Source organism: Watersipora subatra, chromosome 7 (assembly GCF_963576615.1).
Source record: "Watersipora subatra chromosome 7, tzWatSuba1.1, whole genome shotgun sequence".
NCBI classification, from domain to species: Eukaryota; Metazoa; Bryozoa; class Gymnolaemata; order Cheilostomatida; family Watersiporidae; genus Watersipora; species Watersipora subatra.
The window spans coordinates 56,466,750-56,488,062 of NC_088714.1; the positions used below are offsets into that span (position 1 = coordinate 56,466,750).

General features: G+C 32.9%; 1 protein-coding gene across 1 annotated transcript; it reads left to right on the top strand.

The window, feature by feature from the left end:
• Window positions 1-1,105: 1,105 nt before the first annotated feature.
• LOC137400915 (RYamide receptor-like) lies at window positions 1,106-20,697 on the top strand. Its single transcript, XM_068087255.1, has 6 exons — window positions 1,106-1,263; window positions 1,837-1,912; window positions 11,737-11,917; window positions 12,089-12,330; window positions 15,644-15,847; window positions 20,515-20,697. Exons 1-6 carry the CDS (start codon window positions 1,106-1,108, stop codon window positions 20,695-20,697), a joined length of 1,044 nt encoding a protein of 347 aa, XP_067943356.1.
• The last annotated feature ends 616 nt before the right edge of the window (window positions 20,698-21,313 follow it).

A 21,313-nucleotide genomic window follows, 5' to 3' on the forward strand; every position in this document is an offset into this window, starting at 1 on the left:
CATGTATGTGCTGACTGTGACATTGGTCTAGAGATGTAGAAGTTTATTTATAAGGTTCAGGCACTGAATGAAAATGCTTTCCTTTGGACTCAAGCCAAAACAAGCTCGTAGCCAGTGGGGTACCCCTAGCATTCTTTTATCAACCTCAACAATCAGCAGTTATGGGTAGTGACTTGACATAGAACGACCATTTATGTTCTGGCCAGCACTATTATATCCAGCACTACCGGCAATCTGCTCATTAGCAACTGCTCGTGTCAATTCGAACAGATCAAATGATGAGCAGTTTGAAAACCATGGGCTGCTGGAACTCTATAGCGCACTGGTGGGCTGCCAAAATGGGTACTCTTAAGATAGGATTTTTGCTAATGTAATTCGTCATAGAGAATTCCTCAGTCTCAAGGTCACAGAACCGTATGGCAGACACACCACTCCAAAGAGTGGCAGTCGTGTCCCACTGGCCATGAGACCATGACTTTCACTCTTCATAAACAAGTTTCTTGCGCTCTGAGAGCTTGCTATATACTAGCTTGCTCAGCAAGTTTGTGGTACACTTGGTGTAGATTAGAAACTGAATGTAGTGCATTTTTAGCTTTACAGCTAAGAAGTTTTTGGTAGAGTGAAGCCAGTTTAGAGCCAGTGCCATGATCAACTTCATACTACCCTTGTCTCCCAAAGCAAGATCTTTGTGAGCCGTGCACTCGTGAAACTGCTGAGGCAGCTTCTGAAGTGCATTCTGAGTCCGAAAGAAGGCGTTAGCCAAGTTGGTCCTCCCGCCTTTAAGGAAAGCTTTCGACTATGCACTAGCCAAAGTTTTTTGTATTATTCTTCAAGGGTAATTTTGGAGAAAAGCACTTGTGGAGCAAGCTCCTCATGTGTTGGCTCAACCAAGAAGGGAGGTGTAAGGCACATCAGCCCTGCCACTTTTATGGCAGGCTTTCGACAAAGCACCGGCCGGGCTCCATCCGGCTGATTCCTAAACATACTCATTGCAGCACAGTCGGTAATGGCTTAGTCTGGTTCAGAGCATAGTTTCATGTCTATCCTGCCTTCAAAGCATTTGAGTTCCACCTTCTCTAGGACCTTGTAGTAATACTGGCAACCAATGGCTGGAGTCTTCTTTACCGCTCTCTCAGTCGGTATAGGGGAGGAAAGACCTTTTCCGTCTCATCTCTTCTTTATGCTTCAAACTCTTTTAGGCCGGAGTCTCGCTTGGCTGGATGTCTCTGGCCAGCCGGTCAAAATGTCTTTTGCCGGAGTAGGGTCAGTTTAAGGCCTCGATGCAACTAGTATTTGACACTACCGTTGCTGCCCAAGGTTATGTTCCAGGTTCAAACACGTTTTGCAACGTAACCATGCATGTAAAGCAATAGATCTAAAGGCTAAAACACCAGGTTAATTTAACCTGGATGTCACTTGGAGAGCGGAAATATTGCTGGCGTGTGCTCAAACACACTTGGGCAACTCAACATCGAGCAAAAATGTGGGCATGGTCACAAACAGTCAATAAAAATTTGTAAACATCAAGTAATTTTAAGTGAATATGGCGCCTTCTATATATTGGCATGAACCACTACAGCTTCTGTAAAAGTTTATCGTTCTTTCACAAAGTGCACAGTACGAGAAGATACAAGAAACCTTTTTTTACATTGTTAATGATAATATGTAATAACTTTATATGTATATAATTCACATGAAGGTAGTTTTTAATGTAATAAATATTTACCATTTTCAAGATGATCATTGATTGACTTTCTAAAGTTAGTTTTTAACATTGCATCTTTCTAATTAAAGTGTGTTGTGTCGTACAGTACTGCGTGTGCTTTCATTGTGAAGGAAGAATGTAGAGCACATGGCTGGTTTCCACATTGATACCAAGGTAGCTGATGCCCGCCTTTCCAGACCCAGCTCAGTAAGAGACCATTGTCAAAATGGTCAACAATTGACTTGTAAATGTTAGTTTTTAATTGGATCTTTAGAATTATTGCGCATTCTGTCATACAAGACCATGTTTGCTCTTATCCAATTCCGAGTTACTCAAGATTAGCTCCCACCACAGTCTCAGCTCGGCAGGAGACATGACGATCAGTGAGACTTCTGGTCAGATGATAGATCTCTGACAGTCTCTTGCGTGCTGATCTATAAAGAGTACTTCTATTTTAAAGATTATCAATTATTATAAAGTTAGCCTTTACACATATATTAGTGTGAGTTTATTTATAGACCGATAATCTGTAAAAATGCTTACCCCATTATTTGTTATAGAAATGTCTTGATCAGAAGATTTAGTTTTTAAAAACAGGTTTATGTCGTGAAAAAACAAGATGGTGCTCAATAATTTTCAAGAACGAAGTAAGTCATAAGGTGTTTTGGGAAACTCAATAAGTTATTTTAAGTAAGAACGACAGTGTGCTGTTAAAAAAATTTGTTGGTAGCGGTCATCTACTGTAGGTTATGTTTAATTAATTTGATAGAGGTGTTGGAAAAACTCACGAAATAATTTACTATTTTAATTGTAGCAAAACAGATTTTATTTAGCCATTACGTGCTAAATACTTCACATTTACATTTAAATATCTTTACAGTGTTGTTTTTTCTCTTAGTTCATTTGAACTGAACAAAAACACTATTCTCATGATATGAAGTTTGAAAACTAGAAAGGTAAATGCTGTATATGTTAGATTGAAACGAACTGTTGTCCAAAAATGTGTTTATTACTTGGGCAGCGCCAGACATTTGACTAGTATATATATATACATAACCAGTTCTAACCAAACTCATGGCCGCCAGCCTTTTCTGCTATACAGTGTTACTACATGTTAGACCTCACCTTATCTAAAGTCAGGCTTTGCTATTGACAATACTACTGTTATCAAACAGCTGGGTAAGCTTGCAGTAAGAGATACAGTATCAAACATTTACTCAGTTACCCTAATGCTGATAAGTGGGTGACAGACAGTCTACCTGGCATTCATAAGTTTTATTATTATGCACTTTGATTACCATCAACCAAGGAATGCTGATTGTCTGTCTTACATGTAGCTACACATAAATACAAGTTTTTATCAATTATTGAAGACAAATAATCTTTGGGTGTTAGGAGGCAGCAATCGAGTATTCCTAGATACAGCAAAAATAAGCTCAACATTTCTTGCAAAGAATGCAATAACAAAGATGCAGTTAGTCAGTATCGATATTCTTAAGATGTACTAAAAAGTGTGTACCTTCAAAAGTTGATGATAATATTTTGCATCGTCTAAAATTATTATAAAAATCCAGTTTGGTTTGCCCTCTTTACAGAGAAAATATCAAATCTAATAAATAAAATGTTAGTTAGATATCAGAATAAGCAGAAAGTCAGATCTGAAAGTAAATGGGAAGTCAAATCTAAAAGTCAAAAGGAAATCAGATTTTGGTGTAAACAGGGAGTCAGATTGAAAAATTGACGGAGAGTCAGATTTAACAGTAATCAAAGGGATAAGTCTAAAAGGAAACAAGTAGTAAGATCTTCAAATAGGTCATTATATATTTTCAGTCATATTAGTTGTTCTTTTAATCTGTGACCTTTGGAACCAGTACGCTTTATCAGAAGTTATAAATTAAAACTTCTTAATCATCATTTAAAAGAACTATTCTGTAACTTTAAAATGCTCTGATTTTTAGCGAATGCATAGCGGAAAAAGTTAAGCAGAGGCTTATTCTCTCAGTAGATAATTAGATAAAACTTAGCTATAGAACTAGTTTTAACTCGGCTTTGCTACAATATTTTCTCTTTTTCAACTCACACTGCTGACTCTGCTATTATCAACTGCACAATCTAATTTTGTTGAACCTGGAAGTATTGAGAAAAAGTTGTTCTTTTACCAACAGCAAATCTATAACATTCACTAGCTATTAAAAGCCGAGTGCCTTGACCTTAACCTGTTTGAATTTAAATTTTACTATGACGATGTGATACCGCTAAATTTAGAATTGGCTAGGACTACACTCAGCAGATTACTGCTAATACTCAGGTCATGTCGTAAGGATGAGTCCTTCCAAGAGTCCTGCAGTGAAGACCAGCTCAGCCACCATGTCAGGTTTTATATGACTCCTACAAAGATGACTTTGTATTGTGAAGAGCTCTACTGAATGCTATAAAGTAATCTTTTTCACACCACCTATTTGATATTTTGAAGCTAATATGTTTCCACAAAATACCTACAAAGAACAAACGACAGTCTGTAAGCTATGAATAAAAAACTTTTACATTCAATGTATGTTTAAAGTGTTTTTATTTACAGAAGTCGGACTGACATCGGCAGCTACCAATGAAACAGCAACAAAAACACTGTCCATAGACAAAGGATCTTTGTCTCTTGCACTCAGCTGCGTTTTTTTCTCAATTACAACTTTAATCTGCCACTCTGCTACTAAATCCTATTATTCAACCAAATGAAATAAAAACAATATTCAATATAAGTTTAGAAATAATTTAATAATAAGTTAACAATTTTACTAATAAAAAGGTTTTTATTGTTAAAGGGCAAAAGAGAACGAAAAGGAGAGGAAAATAGAAGAATAGAGGGAGAGAAAAAGAAAGAAAAAAAAGGAAAGGAACAGAAGAAGAGAGAAAGAAAGAGAGGAAGAGAAAGAGAGAGAAAGAGAGAAAGAGAAAGAGAGAAAGAAAAAAAAAGAGAGAAAGAGAGAGAGAAAGAAAGAAAGAGAAGAAAGAGAGAGAGAGAGAGAGAGAGAGAGAGAGAAAAAGAGGGAGAAAGAGGGAGAAAGAGAGAGAGAGAGAAAGAGAGAGAAAGAGAGAGAAAGAGAAAGATAGAGAAAAAGAAAGCGAATGAGGGGAGAAGGAGAAGGAGAGGGGGATGGGGAGAAGGAAGAAGGGGGACAGAAAATAGAAAAACGGAGATCGGACATAGGATGAGGGTGATAGAAAAGGAGTGGAAATAAAAAAGGGGAAGAAGACAAGGAAGGGGGACAGAAAAATGATAGGGAAAGAAGAGAAAAATGAGAAGATGAGGAAGGGAGGGAGAAAACTGTGATAAATGTAAGTGCATCGTTCATAGGAATATATGGAAGTTAATGTATATTGATAGTAACTTGCTAAGATGCTATGCAGTAGTTAAGAGGTTTTTGCGAATATATATTGCTTAAACACTTTATACATCATGCTTGTTGTCTAACATTCCAAAGGCAGTATTAGAAAATAATATTTGTAACATTTTAATAAGTTTCTTTATGCATAGAAAAAATTTACTGTCCACCATTATTACCTGATTGAGTATATGCTCAGTTTAATTAGTAAATCCTTTGTTGTGTTCTTGATTCTCTTATTTAGCAATCTGTGTTCTGTTATGTGAGGATGTATTATACCAACAGGTTAGTAGTGCTTTGTACAATGGGTGCCTTAATGAGTTTGGTCTCTCCTACTCCAATGGTATGTCATTCTACAAAAAGATCATGATAAAATAAGTGGCTACAACCGCACAACACAATACTATGGTAAGTATAATTAAATCAAAATCATAGATTAACAATGCTAACTAGTGCATGGTGAAACTAAAAATAATGAATTTGTTGATAGTTAACCAAAACAATCATGAGTTAGACAATCATAGACCTTATGTCAACAGCACAGATGACCAAGTATCAATGAGCCACAAATAGATACCTCTCATGTTGTTCTAACTCCAAGTTTGTTCCTGATTTCATATTTGACTTCAGTTTAGTCACTTTTTAACCTATGTGTATGCTTAAAAAAACTGCTTCATTCTGTAGTTGATCAGCATTTAAACGGCTTATTGAAACGCTAAAAATAATACTGCGGTGATTTTATTGTTATTTGACCAAATAATGCGGTTGTTAGACAACAAACCTCTCCATATAATTGTCACAAATTTTTTCTGCAAGGACAAATAACCTCAAGTAGTTTTATATAATGAATTGACCTACATTATTTTGTAAAACAAAATTTATTTAAGGAAAGAAAATAAAATATTAAACCTGTATTTTATAGACCTATTAGGTTGAACAGTCTTGAAGCTGCTAGATTTTACGAAGTTCCATAATTGTTAAGACATAGGCCTACTATAAAAATGCTAATCATATGAAGTTTCATTATTAGCAAATAAAAATCACTGTTCAACCATTTTAGATTATAAATACATTAATCTTTTATTATGACAATAAGGTCAAGGCTGAATTTTGGCCAAAGCTATTTGCTTGCTGCAACATAAAATTTTAAGCAAATAAGAATTAAAAGCTATAGTAATTATTTGTAAATCTATATCGTAAAATGTAACCGAAGTGGTGAAATTTTTTTCTGGAGGAAATACAAAAACTTTGTTTTCAATTCAAATAAAGCTGTAGTCGTTTTAAAGAGCATTGTTAGTAATAATAGGCTGCAATATAGCTAAAATAATATATATAAACAAAGGCTAGTTTGCTTTATGAATTTAACTGCCACAGAACTATAAAACTATTAAGCTATATAACTAGGGCTAAAGATCTAGTGCTACAGAGCCAGTACTATAGAACTAGGACTATAGAGTTAGAGTGCTAATAATTTAGAATAAATTCATTACTACTATGAGATATTCTCTAAAAACCCATTTTTGGTGCAAATTGTGCAACATTTTTTTTATTAAAGTTTTAACATAAAATATAAAATTTGAGCAAGGAAAATAGGCTGCACAATATATATAAAACAACAAAATACCATAATATAAAAATATTATAAAGCAGGAAAAAGTAATAAGAAATAAATGCATCATCAATAACCATTATAAAGGTGTCTAATTGCTGTACAAAGGCATCCACCTATCTGGTTAACTTACTGAAAAAGCATAATAGTCCTACACATTTGCTAAATGAGTTTTTTTAACTTGTTAGTTACGGCTTTGTGGTTTGTGAGAGTCTTGAAAAATTCATTTCTTAGGCTTAAAACGTGTATGCACCATTATAAACCTACATCAAATATTTTTAAAAAGTAGGTCAAAAAGATCCTATATGATATAATTATAATCACCAAAATAATTGTAGGCTGCCTCCATGAGGACCATACGCAAGCTGTTCGGTGCAACTTGAAAGGTTTTTGTGAAATGTGAAGACTTAACGAAAGCTCAGTGTGATGAATGCCCTCGACTTCAAAAGACCTGCTGCAACCATTATAAAAATGTTGAAACATTTAAAGACATGAAAGATACATGCCAGGCTATTAAGGCAACCTGCTCGCTCAACAGCTCTAATAAAAATTGCCTGGGTAACTTGGCATGTTTCAGGAAATCTAATGCTTGTTGTGAGACGTGCTGCCAGCTGAGATTTAGAGGCTGTTAGTAACAAAACAATGAACTTCACACATTACTATTAATGATTATTTTGCAGCTTTCAACCTTCTATAAAAGTTCTGAATGATAAAAATAAGCACACTTATTCTGATGAGTCTAATTTTCTCATCTCTGTGTCTGCTTGCCTTTTTATGGTTAGAATACGAATGTTTGAGTGATTAAAAGTTGACTTGCAACAAAATTCACACTACAGTTATTTGGTATCAAAATATTCACTACGTCTTACTCTGTTGTGTTGAAGGTGCAAAATATGTTGAAATGTGATTACAAGCTCTTAAAAGCTCAAACACAAAAAGCCGCCGTAGATTGGAATCTCTTTATTTCGATTGACCACCATATGGGCTTCTGTTTAAATGTAGCATGGCTTACTTAAAGGTTGACATGCAACAAAATTCACATTACAGTTATTTGGTATCAAAAGATTCACCATGTCTTACTCTGTTGTGTTGTAAGTGCCAAATATGTGGAAATGTGAATACAAACTCTAAAAAGCTCAAAAAAAGTTTGTTATTTTTATAGCTAAGTGCCTAAGTACTAAACACTCAACTCAGCATCTCTACTCATTCTGGATCATTTGATTCACACGTTAGTAATGTGTTATATTGACACAAAATCGGCAGCATTGAAAACAACTATTAATTTAGAATCTGAAAGGTATTGAAACACTTTTACGTTTTTTCCTATTAAATACCTTTTAACTCTGATACATGTTTTACATATAGTTATACTGTATCTAAAAACAGATTATAACAAATTTATATCTCTTTTTACTAGCCATTAAAGCTGAAAGTAATGATAATAGCCCAAGATCTTCAAAGTTTAGAAAGGATTATAGTAGGCTGAGCAGGTTGACGTCCTGTGAGCAGAGTTCAAAACAATTTTGATGCAAAACTTAAGTTGATCAAAGCAATTTGTTCTAGCTTGTTTCAGAGATGCATTGGTTGGTTGAATAACAAGTGTGAGTGAAGTTTTGCTTTCAATAAAACCATTATAAGTTTTTTTAAACATGAAAATTATGTTCATATCAAATTATTTTTTTAAATTATGTCTAAAAAACAGATCAATTCAAAGGAAATCTAAAATATTATGAAAAATTGGCTTTTAATAAATTTTTATGTGAGCTAAACAGAAGGGTCAGCAGGTTGGAACAGAAAATTTTTATATGTACCAATTTTATCCTAAACGCATAATATTTGAATCAATAACATTAGGACTTAATGAGACAAACAGCTATTTATGGGCTTCCTAATTGTCTTTGACATTACCCTGTGTTATTACCTTAGACTATGTCACCGGTAACCACTCTAACAGTACTGTTGAGTTTTGAAAAATTATTCTGATAATCACGATAGTAATTTAATGTTACTAGTATAATTTGGATTATACAGCTGACACTACTATTAACAGTTACTATATTTACTATAATCACAAAAAGCTTTTATACAACGACAAAAGTTTTATTCATTTTAACTTATTTACTTTTTATTGGCGATTTATTGCGATGTTTTGGTTGTTTCACATTGCAACGACACATATTTTGCTACATGTACATCATATCAATTAGTAGTGCAATAATTGGTGCAAGCTTGAAAACTCAATGCTGGTAATATCTCATGCAATGTGCATCATTTTTTAAAGCTGACACATCAAATTTTTATAACCTTTTTTGAGAACATTAAGTCAAAGATTTAAACTACTATCAGTTTGTAATATCTCTAGTAACTTAATGTAATTTCATAGCTTCAGCATGTTCACTGCTATTCAGGTTATTAGTTATAAATGGTCAGTAATTTCAATACATCAGTGTCTAATATTTTCTAATTGAAGCCTGATTTTACTCATGTGCTTTGTCAGCAAAGATAAATTAGTTATCAAAGCACATGAAATAATTAAGTAGTTACTTTTTCTTGTTTTGTGTTGATAGGATAACTTTAAACTCATATTAAGTATTTCAAAAAGTGAAATGTTTTTGATTACATAAGTCAAAATACCAAACAGTAAGACTCTTACCTTGGAAGCTCAATCATTGTGCTTTTTCTTTTATTTAAAGCAAAGTAAAGTTTCAATTTAAAAAGGTAACACATTTAAAAATATTCCTTCTTTTAGATCAGTATCAATAATAAATATATTGATTAAGACTACTACCAAATGCCAATAAGTGTTAGCTCTGAATGCTTAAATCTACAGAGAAGTGTACTTGAGAAGGGTACTTGAAAAGATATTCTCAAAGGTTGCTTAATATATGTAGTAGATAATACATGGCGTTAATGCAAATTCTGTGGTGTATTGCTGAAGAGCAAGTGTTTAATAATGATATAACTTGCTACAAAAGAAACATGGCAATTTTACAGCTTTTGATACCTGTAGTACAATAAACCTATTGGCCATATACTTAATTTGTTCAGCTAATTTTTACCTTTTTTTTTGTTATAAATCAAAAATTTGTTTTATGAACACTAGTTCTCTGGTTATGTATTGCATTAATAACGCATATAGAATAGGTTTTTGTACAACTATTTTGATGTTTCAGGAGTTGGTTGACTGGCACAGATGATACTGTGTAAGTTTGCTGAGCTGACTGTCATAAATTTGAGTACTGCTAAAAGAAATATTTTATTTTAATTTCCATCTTTGACAATTGATGAACATCCACACAGACACTACTCCTATTATAGTGAGCGGTCCTAAAAACTTAAAATTAAATTTTGACAAGACGATGAATACGTTAAAAGATTTTCAATCTAATGAAAAAATAAACAATAAAAGACCAATCAAGCTTCTGTAGCAACCAACAAGATTAACAGCATCATCTTTAAACTACTAGTCAGTCCTTCCAATACATTGTTTTCTTTGAATAGTTTGACAGTCAAACTACTCACTGATCCTAAACTAAAAAAAAGTTTTATTTTTATGAAAAAATTGTGCAAAAACCTTGAAGTAGCGTTTCTGTAGAGTTAACACCTTGTAGCACATTATCACAATATTTTCAGCCTATATGCCACAAACAATGACACTAAGACATTGTCCATATCTGCTCAAATATTTTAAGGTGGACCACGTATATATTCATCCATTTTAATGCTGATTTGTCTGCTAACAGCAGCAATGCTTTACATTAGCAAACAACCAAAATTTTCAAGACCGCATAGTTCTGAGCTGAAAAACCTAAAAAGTCTGTCTAATAAATAGCAAAAAAAAAGAGTTTCAATGTCTGACTCATCACAAATAGCAGCATTGCTCAGTGAGTAGTTGAGTATAGTAATAGGTTTCATCTCCATTTGTACCAAGCAAGAATTTTGGAGTCATCTTCTCACAGTAAAGAGAGTGAAAAGTTGGTAGAAAATAAAAGAATTAGGAGGATTGTTTAATGAGACAATGGTTGGTATCATATAAATCTTTATGAAATGAACTCAGCCATATTAATACTGGGTTTCACTTTAACCATGACTCATACTTTTCATCCTCTATTTTTGATATCTTAAACCAAACTGTTAGAAAACCCAGATTGTTTAGATATAATTCTATTTTTAAGCCACGGTAGGTGATCTTGTTCCCATGAATTTATTAACATCAATAGAGACATTTAAAAAAATAGCTTTTCATCACAGCACAGATCATGCACTTATTTCTAGCACTGCTATAACACAGAACCTTTCAACGTACTATACGCCAATTGGGAGAGTCGACTCTCAAGAAATGATACCGGCTTTCATATAAAGGGTCGTTAGTGAAATCTTCAGTCATACTTGAAATTAATGCAAATATAAGTCATACTCACATCTTGAGGAAACTTATAGACATTTTATGAAAGTTTCAGTTTATTTTAGTTCAAAAAGTTCAACAATTAAATTGATTCTTGTTACTAGCTAATTAACAGGTGAAAAAAAAACAATTCTTTTCTACTAAAGCAAAAATGTTTCTATTTTAAAAGTTTATGTATCAAGTGTAATAACAATTGTGAGGGTTTCAAAATTTTGCGCTGCAAAATCAATCACAATCAAAATTGATTCTACACACTAACTTGGCTCGAGTTGACCAATCTGGTAGCAGTAAAAATCTACAAGCCGTGGAATCATGAATTATAAAGCTTCCTCTTAGAAATCTGACAAGCTCTCGCAAAACATAATTTATGGTTAGATCGTGTGAAATGCATTTCTTACTGCCACACTAGGCTACTTGCTTAGTTATAGTTTAATATTTCATGCAACTGGTCGGCAAATCTGTTGCTATGAATTTTTTAAATCGTACTTTTGAGAATGGCCAATCATTTCTACCAGACGAGAATGTTGACTTTGAACTGTCAACCAAATTATCAAGTAACAGTTCGGAACATGAGTGTGATTGCTACTCATTTACAAAGACTGAACTTCGTGTTATCACTGGAATTCTGATTCTACAGTCAACACTGGGAGTTACATTTAATATATTCACTATACTAGCTATCAGCTTTGGTAAAAAGACAGGAAAGAAAGTCAAAGTTCAGCTGATAAACCTTGCTGTTGCTGACTGTCTGATGGCTGTATTTGTGGTTCCTGGTTACACTTATGTAGATGAGTTGTTTCTATCAACAACTTTGCAGTGTAAACTGTATTTCTTCACATATCGAGTGACAGTGCACGCAGGACTAAATTGTAATGCAGCTATCAGTTTAGAAAGAGCATTTATTGTGTTATTCCCGATGTATGAAAAACGTTATAGAAAAGTACATAAAATATGTGTGATAGTATTTATCTGGCTATGCACAACTTTAGCAGAAATAGAACAGCTTGTGAACCAAGAGTTGGTTGAACATTTTCACTATGAATTTGAACCCCCATTCTGCAGTGGAATAGACTTATCTTCATATTATTACTTGAAGTTGTTAATAAGGTTCATAGTGCCAGTTTCTGTTATTCTCATTTCTTATACAGCCATCTTTTTAAAGTTATGGTTAAGGCGACAGAGTAGATTTGTACAGAACACGTCAACTGACCAGCACAAGGCCTCGCAAAAGGTTAGTATTGCAAGTCGTGCAGTTTTCTTTGTAATTAAAACAACAAAGGTTGCAGTACTGGCTTGTCTTTTTGAATTGGATTCCGTTGTGATTTCGTCCTAACCACTGTGTTTACCTTTAGATATTTTTCTTAGAGCTATATCTGCTGGAAGAAAATTTGTAGTGATTGCTTTACGGCTAAGCGATATATATATATATATATATATATATATATATATATATATATATATATATATTGTATATCACACTATATATTTAGATACATATATGCAAATATATATACAAATGCATATATATACAAAATTATCTACACAAAGAAAATATGCAAATATATATATGATATATATATATATATATATACATACAAAGAAATATGAATATATATAAAAATATATACATGAATATATATACAAATATATATAAGAAAAGAAAATTTGTATACATATCTTTTGCATTCCTTCAGGTTAATCTGACAGTTCTAGAAGCGATAGATACTGAGAACAGGGTCACCTCTACTCTACCATACTGACTGACCCAAGCATGCATCGCCAAGATGCAAGTCATTGTCGATTTCAACTTGGAGCTAGAAAAAAATATTTATATACATTCATAAACATATATATTGCATTGTGTATATATATACATATGTAGATAGACAATGCAATATATATGTTTATGTATGTATATATATACACATATGTATATACATATGTATGTATATATACATACATAAACATACATATACATGTATATACTGACAGTATAAATAGAAAAATAAATAAATAAATATATATGTATATATACATGTATATATATATAATATATAGATATATATATATATAAATATATATATATATATATATATATAGTTATACTCTAACAAAAAGTAATTTTTCGGCATTTTAAGCCTCATTAGTTCAACTCAAAGTTGGCAAAAGAGATAAATCCCATTGCTTACACCTCCAATTACTGTCAATCATAGACAACTCACCCTCGGATAGCTCGAACACTTGGCTAATTCAAACGGTTTCTTTGGTCCGTTCCCACGTAATGATAAATTGCTTTAGATAACTCGACCTCAACTTTGTTAACTCGAACAGTTTTTTGCCCAACGGCTACCGAAACGGTTGTTATCGCTTTAGAAAATCACTATATTCCAAGCCATAGAGGCAAACCTCAACTTTTCGTAATTCATAGGTGTCGTTATTACCAAAATCGGCAAAATATTTTTGTCAACGACTTTTCTAAAGGTTTGATGAAATTTTTGCCAAACATCCGTTTAGTGATAGCCCTTCGGAAGCAGGGAAAAGTGAGGTAACCTTTGCATAAACTTCATGAAAAATCGGCAAAATTGATCTTGGTTAAAACGCTCAACAGAAAAAGATGTCTTTTCTTCTGAGCATTTATACAACAATCAATTTTTGCCTATTATAATGTAAAAAACGTCCTAGCAATAACATCACCTCAAATGGCAAACCAATCTCAAGTGATAGAAAAATCTCTATACTTTTTGATAAAAAAGTTTAAACTTTACATTTGAAGCATTCAATTTGAAACAAGTCATTTATGCTTTTGATTTATATTATAGTTTGTATATGAACATGTATCTACTAATAAATACATTAACTTGTGACAGTGCTCTGATAACTTGAACGCTCTGATAACTCGAACACTTTCACTCGGTCCCGTGAAGTTTGAGTTATCCAAGTTTGACTGTATATTAATACAGATACATTAATATACTTATATATATACATTTTTATTTATATATATGCTTATATAAATATATCCAAATATACTATTTTTATACTTACATGTATATATATATTTATGTATACACAAATACTAGTATATGCATACTAGCTGTTCTTTCTGGCGTTGCCCGAGTATTAAAATCAGCTTATGAACAATGAGAAGTGATGAAAGTTGCCTATCACTTGCTATTAGCCTAGCACATTGTCAATGTAAAATAGTATTAAAATCAGCCTATAAACAATGAGAAGTGATGAAAGTTGCCTACCACTTGCTCACTTGCTCACCTGCCACTATTGACCTGGCACATTGCCGATGGGGCATTCCAGTAAGCTAGTTAATAAGCGCTAGGCTTCTAATGACGCCAAGACGTTGCTTAAGCATTGTTCAGCTACGGTATTCTAATAATAGTTATATCTGGAGGGACACACATACGTTCACATTTATATATATATGTATAATATATATATATATATATAGATATAACAGTCCATATCTATACTTAGATATATTTTATGCATATCTAAAATTTATAAATATATATGCACAGATGTATATAGTATATGCAAATATAAATATGTCGTGCTATATTCACAATTTGATAAAATGAAAATTCTACAAAATTATTACAGTATTTGAGTTATCGATTGAAAGTTGTAGGATAAAAAAAAATTGTGCAAATGTTAATGATGAAGCCTTTTTTGAAAGCAAAACTTTGAGGTTTACATTTATAGTCTGTTTCATGTCGATACTTTTAGCAAGTTTTGTAACATTAATAATTCTTAGAAAACAACCAGTAAAATGTTGATACCGTGAAAATTTTGTGTTTACCAATATGTTTTCAATCTATATACTTCTCAAAAAACTGAATACAACTGAAATATTTTGTATGCAAATCGAGGCGTTCTTAGTTTTGTCTTTTTATTTTTCAACTTGACAGTAACAAAATGAAATTTTCTTAAGAACATTTTTAAATTATCATGTAGACTATGCATAATTCAATTGATAAAAATCTTGAAATAAATTCAAAAAAGTGACAGGAGTTTGAGAAATTTAGGATATTAGAAGTGATATGTGGCTAATAACAATCAATCAACGAAAAAAATAAAATTTGTTCCTTCTTGCTACTATTTTAATCAAATGAACCTTTATTGTAGCGTTGTAACAGCTCAGAAAAAACTATATGCCAAGAAAAAATAGCTTGTCCAATTGTTATTTATTCAGGAAGACAAAGACTGTCATAGTAAACACTGTGGAAAATATATCATTTGCTTTTAGTTTACTGTAAAAGTTTTAAATGTTGCTTAGGAACTCGCTGATTCCAAAAAATAATGAACAGCTACATTTGTGTCAATTCAAGGCAGCAGGTCAGCAGGTCAGCAGGTCACAGTATTTTTTTCACTATTTAAACCTGATCCATAAAGAGAATGTAGCTTTAACCGCAAGAAGCAAGAAAAATTGCTTTCTGCTTCAAAAATGATATTTTCATAGTTTGTGACATTGTTTTAGCCTCTGAGTCAATTTCTTAGGCATGTTTTAAATACATCTAAATATGTTTTAGGTGCTTATTATGCTGGCTGTTGACTCACTGCTGACTCTAATCACATGGCTACCTTTCAACATATTGCTTGTCTTTGATAGTACACCTTTACTTGACAAAAACCCATCAAACTTCTATATCACTGAAGTAACTCTCTATATGCTGATGGGCACAAATGCCTTTTCTACTCCAGTTGTCTATTTAATTTTCAACAAGAACTTCAGGGTGAGTCAGTATTCATAGTAAAAGTTCATTTTTGTAAAATTTTTATAACTGGCAATAGGCAGTGTGTGGTTTACCACTTGCAAAATTTGAATATAAGTTTTACTACAATACTAAGCTTGTGGCACCAACTAAAACTAAAAATAATTTTACCATACAGTAGGAGTCTTACACTCTATGTAAGATACTACAATGTACACATTGAATCTGATGATAGATTGTAGAATTTTCAGTAAATAAATTACATAAAAATAATTTTACTCACATTAAAAGTAACATAGAAAATACAGGCTGATGCAGCGAAACTTGTGTAGATATTTAACTACTAAAGAGAGTTAAGAGCTTTGCCTATCATGAATAACAAGTATGCAATAAAATACAAAAATATTTTGCTAATAGAACAACAAACTTGTTTGCCTCAGCAATCAAAGCCCGTGTTAGCCAATAAAATGGCGTCAGCCGATCATTCATAATGACGACATTTGCAGAACTCTTAGTGGTGCTTAGTGGTAGGCTAAATTATGCTGTGGTTACGGTTGGCAAAATACTTTTGAGATGTTGATGCATTGGTCTGATGACATTCTTGTTCACTACTGAGTATATAAATAGTTTATATACTCAGCTTCATTTGGCGGATGGATTGAGAAGTGATCTTTACTGCTTAGAGGACCCTTTGAAAAACTGCCAACCACATTCAATTGGGCAGAAGGTTAAACTTACTTAAACTTAACTACATATACTCTATGTGAACATATTTTCTAAAAACAGACTTGTATTTCAGTTTAAGCGTGTACTTAGCTTGAAAAAGTCTGATTGACAGCCAGGTTGATTTGCTAATAACTGTAACATAAATGATAAGTTTTTAATTACAGACTAAAACCTGGTTCCCATATCGATTGCGATACTCTGGCGGTAACTTGCGCAGCAAAACGTTTGCGACGTTAGGCTCGGCGGCATCTGTTTACATATAAGCATTGCTAAACATAATCGCTTAATCAAATAAAATGTTCGCTTGCCATGCCGTTTCTATAATGGTGATCTTTACTTGTACAGTGGATTTCGGGAAGGTTTTGCATGCGACCTTTTGCAAAAATTGAGCAGCGCTAAATTATTGCGATGCCACCGGCAACTACTGGCGGTCCTCAGTGGTACCTGGTGCGTAGGTTCCCATTTCACTGCTAATAGCCTGCGGCGCTGTGGCCGGTGCTTTGCGACATATATGGGAACCAGGCTTTAGTCTGTCATTGTCATAGGGTGTAGCGTGTAATGAGTATAAACGCAAGAAAAATTATTTACATTCACCCAATCAGCTAACATTGTTCAAAGTTAAGTGAAAATCATTCAACCCATATTAGCTTTGCTCACTGAGTGATTGTGTTTGAATCAGAACTCTGCAGTAAATACTTCTTCAAAACAGTGTAGTTTATATTAGCAAAATGTAAAATTGGTCTGCTAAAACCTTGATGTTACCGCAAGTTTTTGTGAAAGAAAGAGTTTTACTCATGACGATTTTATAAGGTGTTAAAGATTTGGAGTCACTTTAGAGAAGCCTTGAGTTTTGTGCAAACGTGCAAAACTTTGTCATTAAGTTTTTTAATGTTTTAGATTATGTATGTTATGTAGGCATCTAGTATTTTGAGCAAACCACATCGAGACTTAAAACTGCTTTTTCATTGATTTTTAAATAAGAAGATTATTTTGAGTTGTATTTAGTGCTGTAACTCAGATGCAGCTCAAATCATTAGCTTCAAGTTCTGATTACTGGCATGTGAGCTTTACAGCACATCTGCAGGAAAAGTTAATGTTTTTGATATAAATCTTTGCAAAAAAACTAAAACTTTTCTCAATTGTACCAAATAATTGAGGCATGTTATTTAATAATAGGTAAAGTTGTAACCTACAACTTAAAAACCACTAGTCTTACATTTTATGCCAGGAAATTATAATAGAAATCTAAACTATATTTATTATTTCATGAAAATTATTTGTTGGTAGTTTTGATGCATGTCTAGCTAATGTAGCAATGTAAAGACTGAAATAAAAAGTTTTTGTATTGATGTTTTGTGTTTTGCAGCGTGACTTACAACCCTGTGTAAAAGAACATTGGTAAAGGCTAAATCAATTAAAATTAAACATTGAATATGAATGTATAGTATATATTATATGGTTTGTATTATATATGTACAACATAAATTATATTATATGTGTATATCAAATGTCTATACACGTATAAATATAATATATATCACTGTATTTTGCAGCATGATGTTACATTATTATGTAAGCGAACATTGGTAAAAACTTAATCAATGAGACATGGATGATGAGCAGAGTTGAAAGACTCGGAGGAAGAAGCTAATCCGAGTTCACAAAGCACTGGATTGTCTGACAAAGCTGTTTAAATGTTAAACAGAACTGAAGTGTACTGGCAGTTGACTGACAATGTTAATGATGCTAGTTAATGTACTAGTATTCAATCCAGAAATATGCATGTATTATTTCCATCATATCATTTTACAAAAAATTTACGAAAAATGTAGACAGAAAAAAAGTTTCGTTCAAGATTTAATTCAAATTTAATAGGTCTCCTTTGGATTAAAAAAATGTTTGTTGTTGTCATATTTGGTGTCATTTATATGTACAAACTAAATGTTCGCTTTCACAAAAAACTCAGTCTCTTAACAAAAGCATTAAATTTTTTATGTTACACTCTATATATAAGACATCTATAGACAAAAGTGTAATGATCAATACACACTTCTTTATATTTTAATCTTAACGCCTGTTGTCATGGCACAAGTACATATAAGTAACAGAGTAAATTTCTCTGAAAGTTTTTCGAAGCGACGTGGCTATAGTAAGCTCTAATTGAAAATGTCTGCCAAATGTCCTTGTGCATTAAGCTTTTTCAATTTGGTAGCAATGGCCCTCACACAAACTCGTAATACTGTTTATGTTTATGAACCCTTTTTAGCAAGAAATATGGCTACATCGAAGGATATATTTGATGTATAACATTTATGCTTAATCGACAATAAAATATATATGGCTAACTTGTCTAGAAGTCTTTCTTGACTCTATAGAGTAATCATCAATTGACAATGATTATTATATACAGAGGATAACTCCAAGTCTATGGGTAAGCATTGGTCTTGTTGGTTGCTCATTATATACCTCCTATGCAGATATGGGAATTGCTCAATTTTATCAGAAAATAAACCATGAAGCAAAAAACCAATATACCAAAAAAAACTTGCTTGATCAACACTGAAAACTACATGAATGAACCTATTTATAAGTCTTTCTATACTTTAGAGAGTAGTGTCTATGTCTATCACTTATCATTAAATGTAGTGTATAGAAGATAACACTGAGTTTGTGAATGGGCGCAAAAGTCGTTGAATGGTCATTAAATAATGTTATTCAGTGCCATGGATAGTTTAGGTATACCTGAGAGCAATGCATGCTCTTGTAGATAAAGATTATATTTCCAAACACATATGCATATATTTCCAAACACAGGATTGTCCTCGTTTTTTACATGACAATTACAGGTTCTTAACTCATTTCAACTTACGTGATATGAACAAATTGCATACAATCACTAACAATCATTTTGAAAATGTCATTGCCAGCTGCTTTAACAATCTTCCATCAAATATCCGTTCTCTTAGCAGAGAAAGGCATTTTAAACACTATTTGTCAGACTATTTATTCAATTTTAATGGCTAACTGTTGCTTTTTTCCCTTTTTTTTGTTTTACTATTGTTGTATGGCCTAATTTGAAAAACATTTCAATTTGTGAAATGAAACTATTGCCAATAAAGTACTATATATATATATATATATATATATATATATATATATGCAAAAAATTCTAAGTTTATGAAGTGGTGGAAAAATTCAATAAAAAGGAATTTAATGATATACAGTTTGTAAAAAATAAACGGACCGCCCTAGAATTTTGAGCACTTTCAAAAAATATGTTGTAGTAGCTGCCAGCCAATGTGTTCAAATTTAACTTTTTATATATCAAAATGAAGCTAAGAGTATCCTCTATTCAAATATGCTATAAAAAATTTATTTGAGGTAGTTTAACACTTAAAATTCAGGCTTGGGCATCTTAGTAGCACAAAGACTGAAAATCAAAATAGTTTTGTCAACTAGCGTACTAACATTGCTACAGTTTTAACTTATTCATTTTGATATAAATTGCTGTGAACAAACTCTGCATAAGTTGGTGGCCCTGAAAAGAGCTGTTGGGGTTGGTTTGGGATGCTGTTAGTACTTGGTAGGCATGCCTTTAGCTTTGATAACTTCCTTACACCTTCTCGGCATGCTCTCCACCAATCGCGCCAAGCGGTCGTGAGTGATTACTCCATGCCAAGCGTTGATTGCCTCTTCAATCAGTTTTACTTTAGTTGTTGGCTTGTTCCTTGCTATAATGATGCCAATTTGGTGCCAAAGGTTCTCAATGGGGTTTATGTCTGGTGACTGGGATGGCCAGGGAAGCAATCAAACATTCTTAGTTTGGCACCAATCCTTAACTTTTTTCGCAGTGTGACAAAGCGCGTTGTCATGCTGGAAAATCCATTCATTGCTGTCAGCCCCATAGAGATCTTTTGCTGAGGGTAGCATTCTTTTTTCCAGAACTTTTAAATACTTTTCAGCATTCATTCTTCCCTCGCAAACTTTTAACCGACCTGGTCCTTTCATGGAGAAGCATCCCCAAATCATCACTGAAGTTGGATGTGAAGCTGGAAACACCAAATTCTTTACTCAAGTGGAAAAATACCCCATCTAGAGAGACGATTTTTTGCAGAACTCTTCTCTGCAGCTATCTTGAGCTGTAAGCCATGTCTATGATTCTGGTGTCAATAATGCACACACACACCAATGCTCTAAAAATATCTTTCAGACAGTAGTTATGCTCAAACAATTTACTAGTTTTTAAGAGAGGAGCTAGTCTACAATGATTAAAATGGCTAGTAGTTGCCAAATTCTGATCACCCTTTTTAAATATAAAAACGATACAAGGTTTTTCTATCTTTTTGATACTATCTGAGCTTCCGAAACAACCTGCATCATTTTACAAAAAAAGATAATTTATGACTATAGGATTCAATAATTAAATTGGCATGCATGTGCGATTTTTAGAAAAACTTGTGCACTTTGAATTAAGCTGGTTGTCAACACAAGGAAACTCGCGTGAGGTAATTCACTCAAGTGTGGAACAACTGGCTTCATAATTGATTTTATCTAATTCTTTTGACGTGTTCAGTGGTTAGTCAAGGTGGTCAGTGAATCATTTAAGCTTTTACCTTTTGTGGAACTATAATCTCATCACAATCATGAGTATGCACCTGCATTTTGCTTTTTGCCCACGATCCTCATCACTTCTAGAGTAAAACATTTATGTTTTCAGCTTGTCAGCAGCTTGAAGTTTTATGTTTATCTGACAACCAAGTT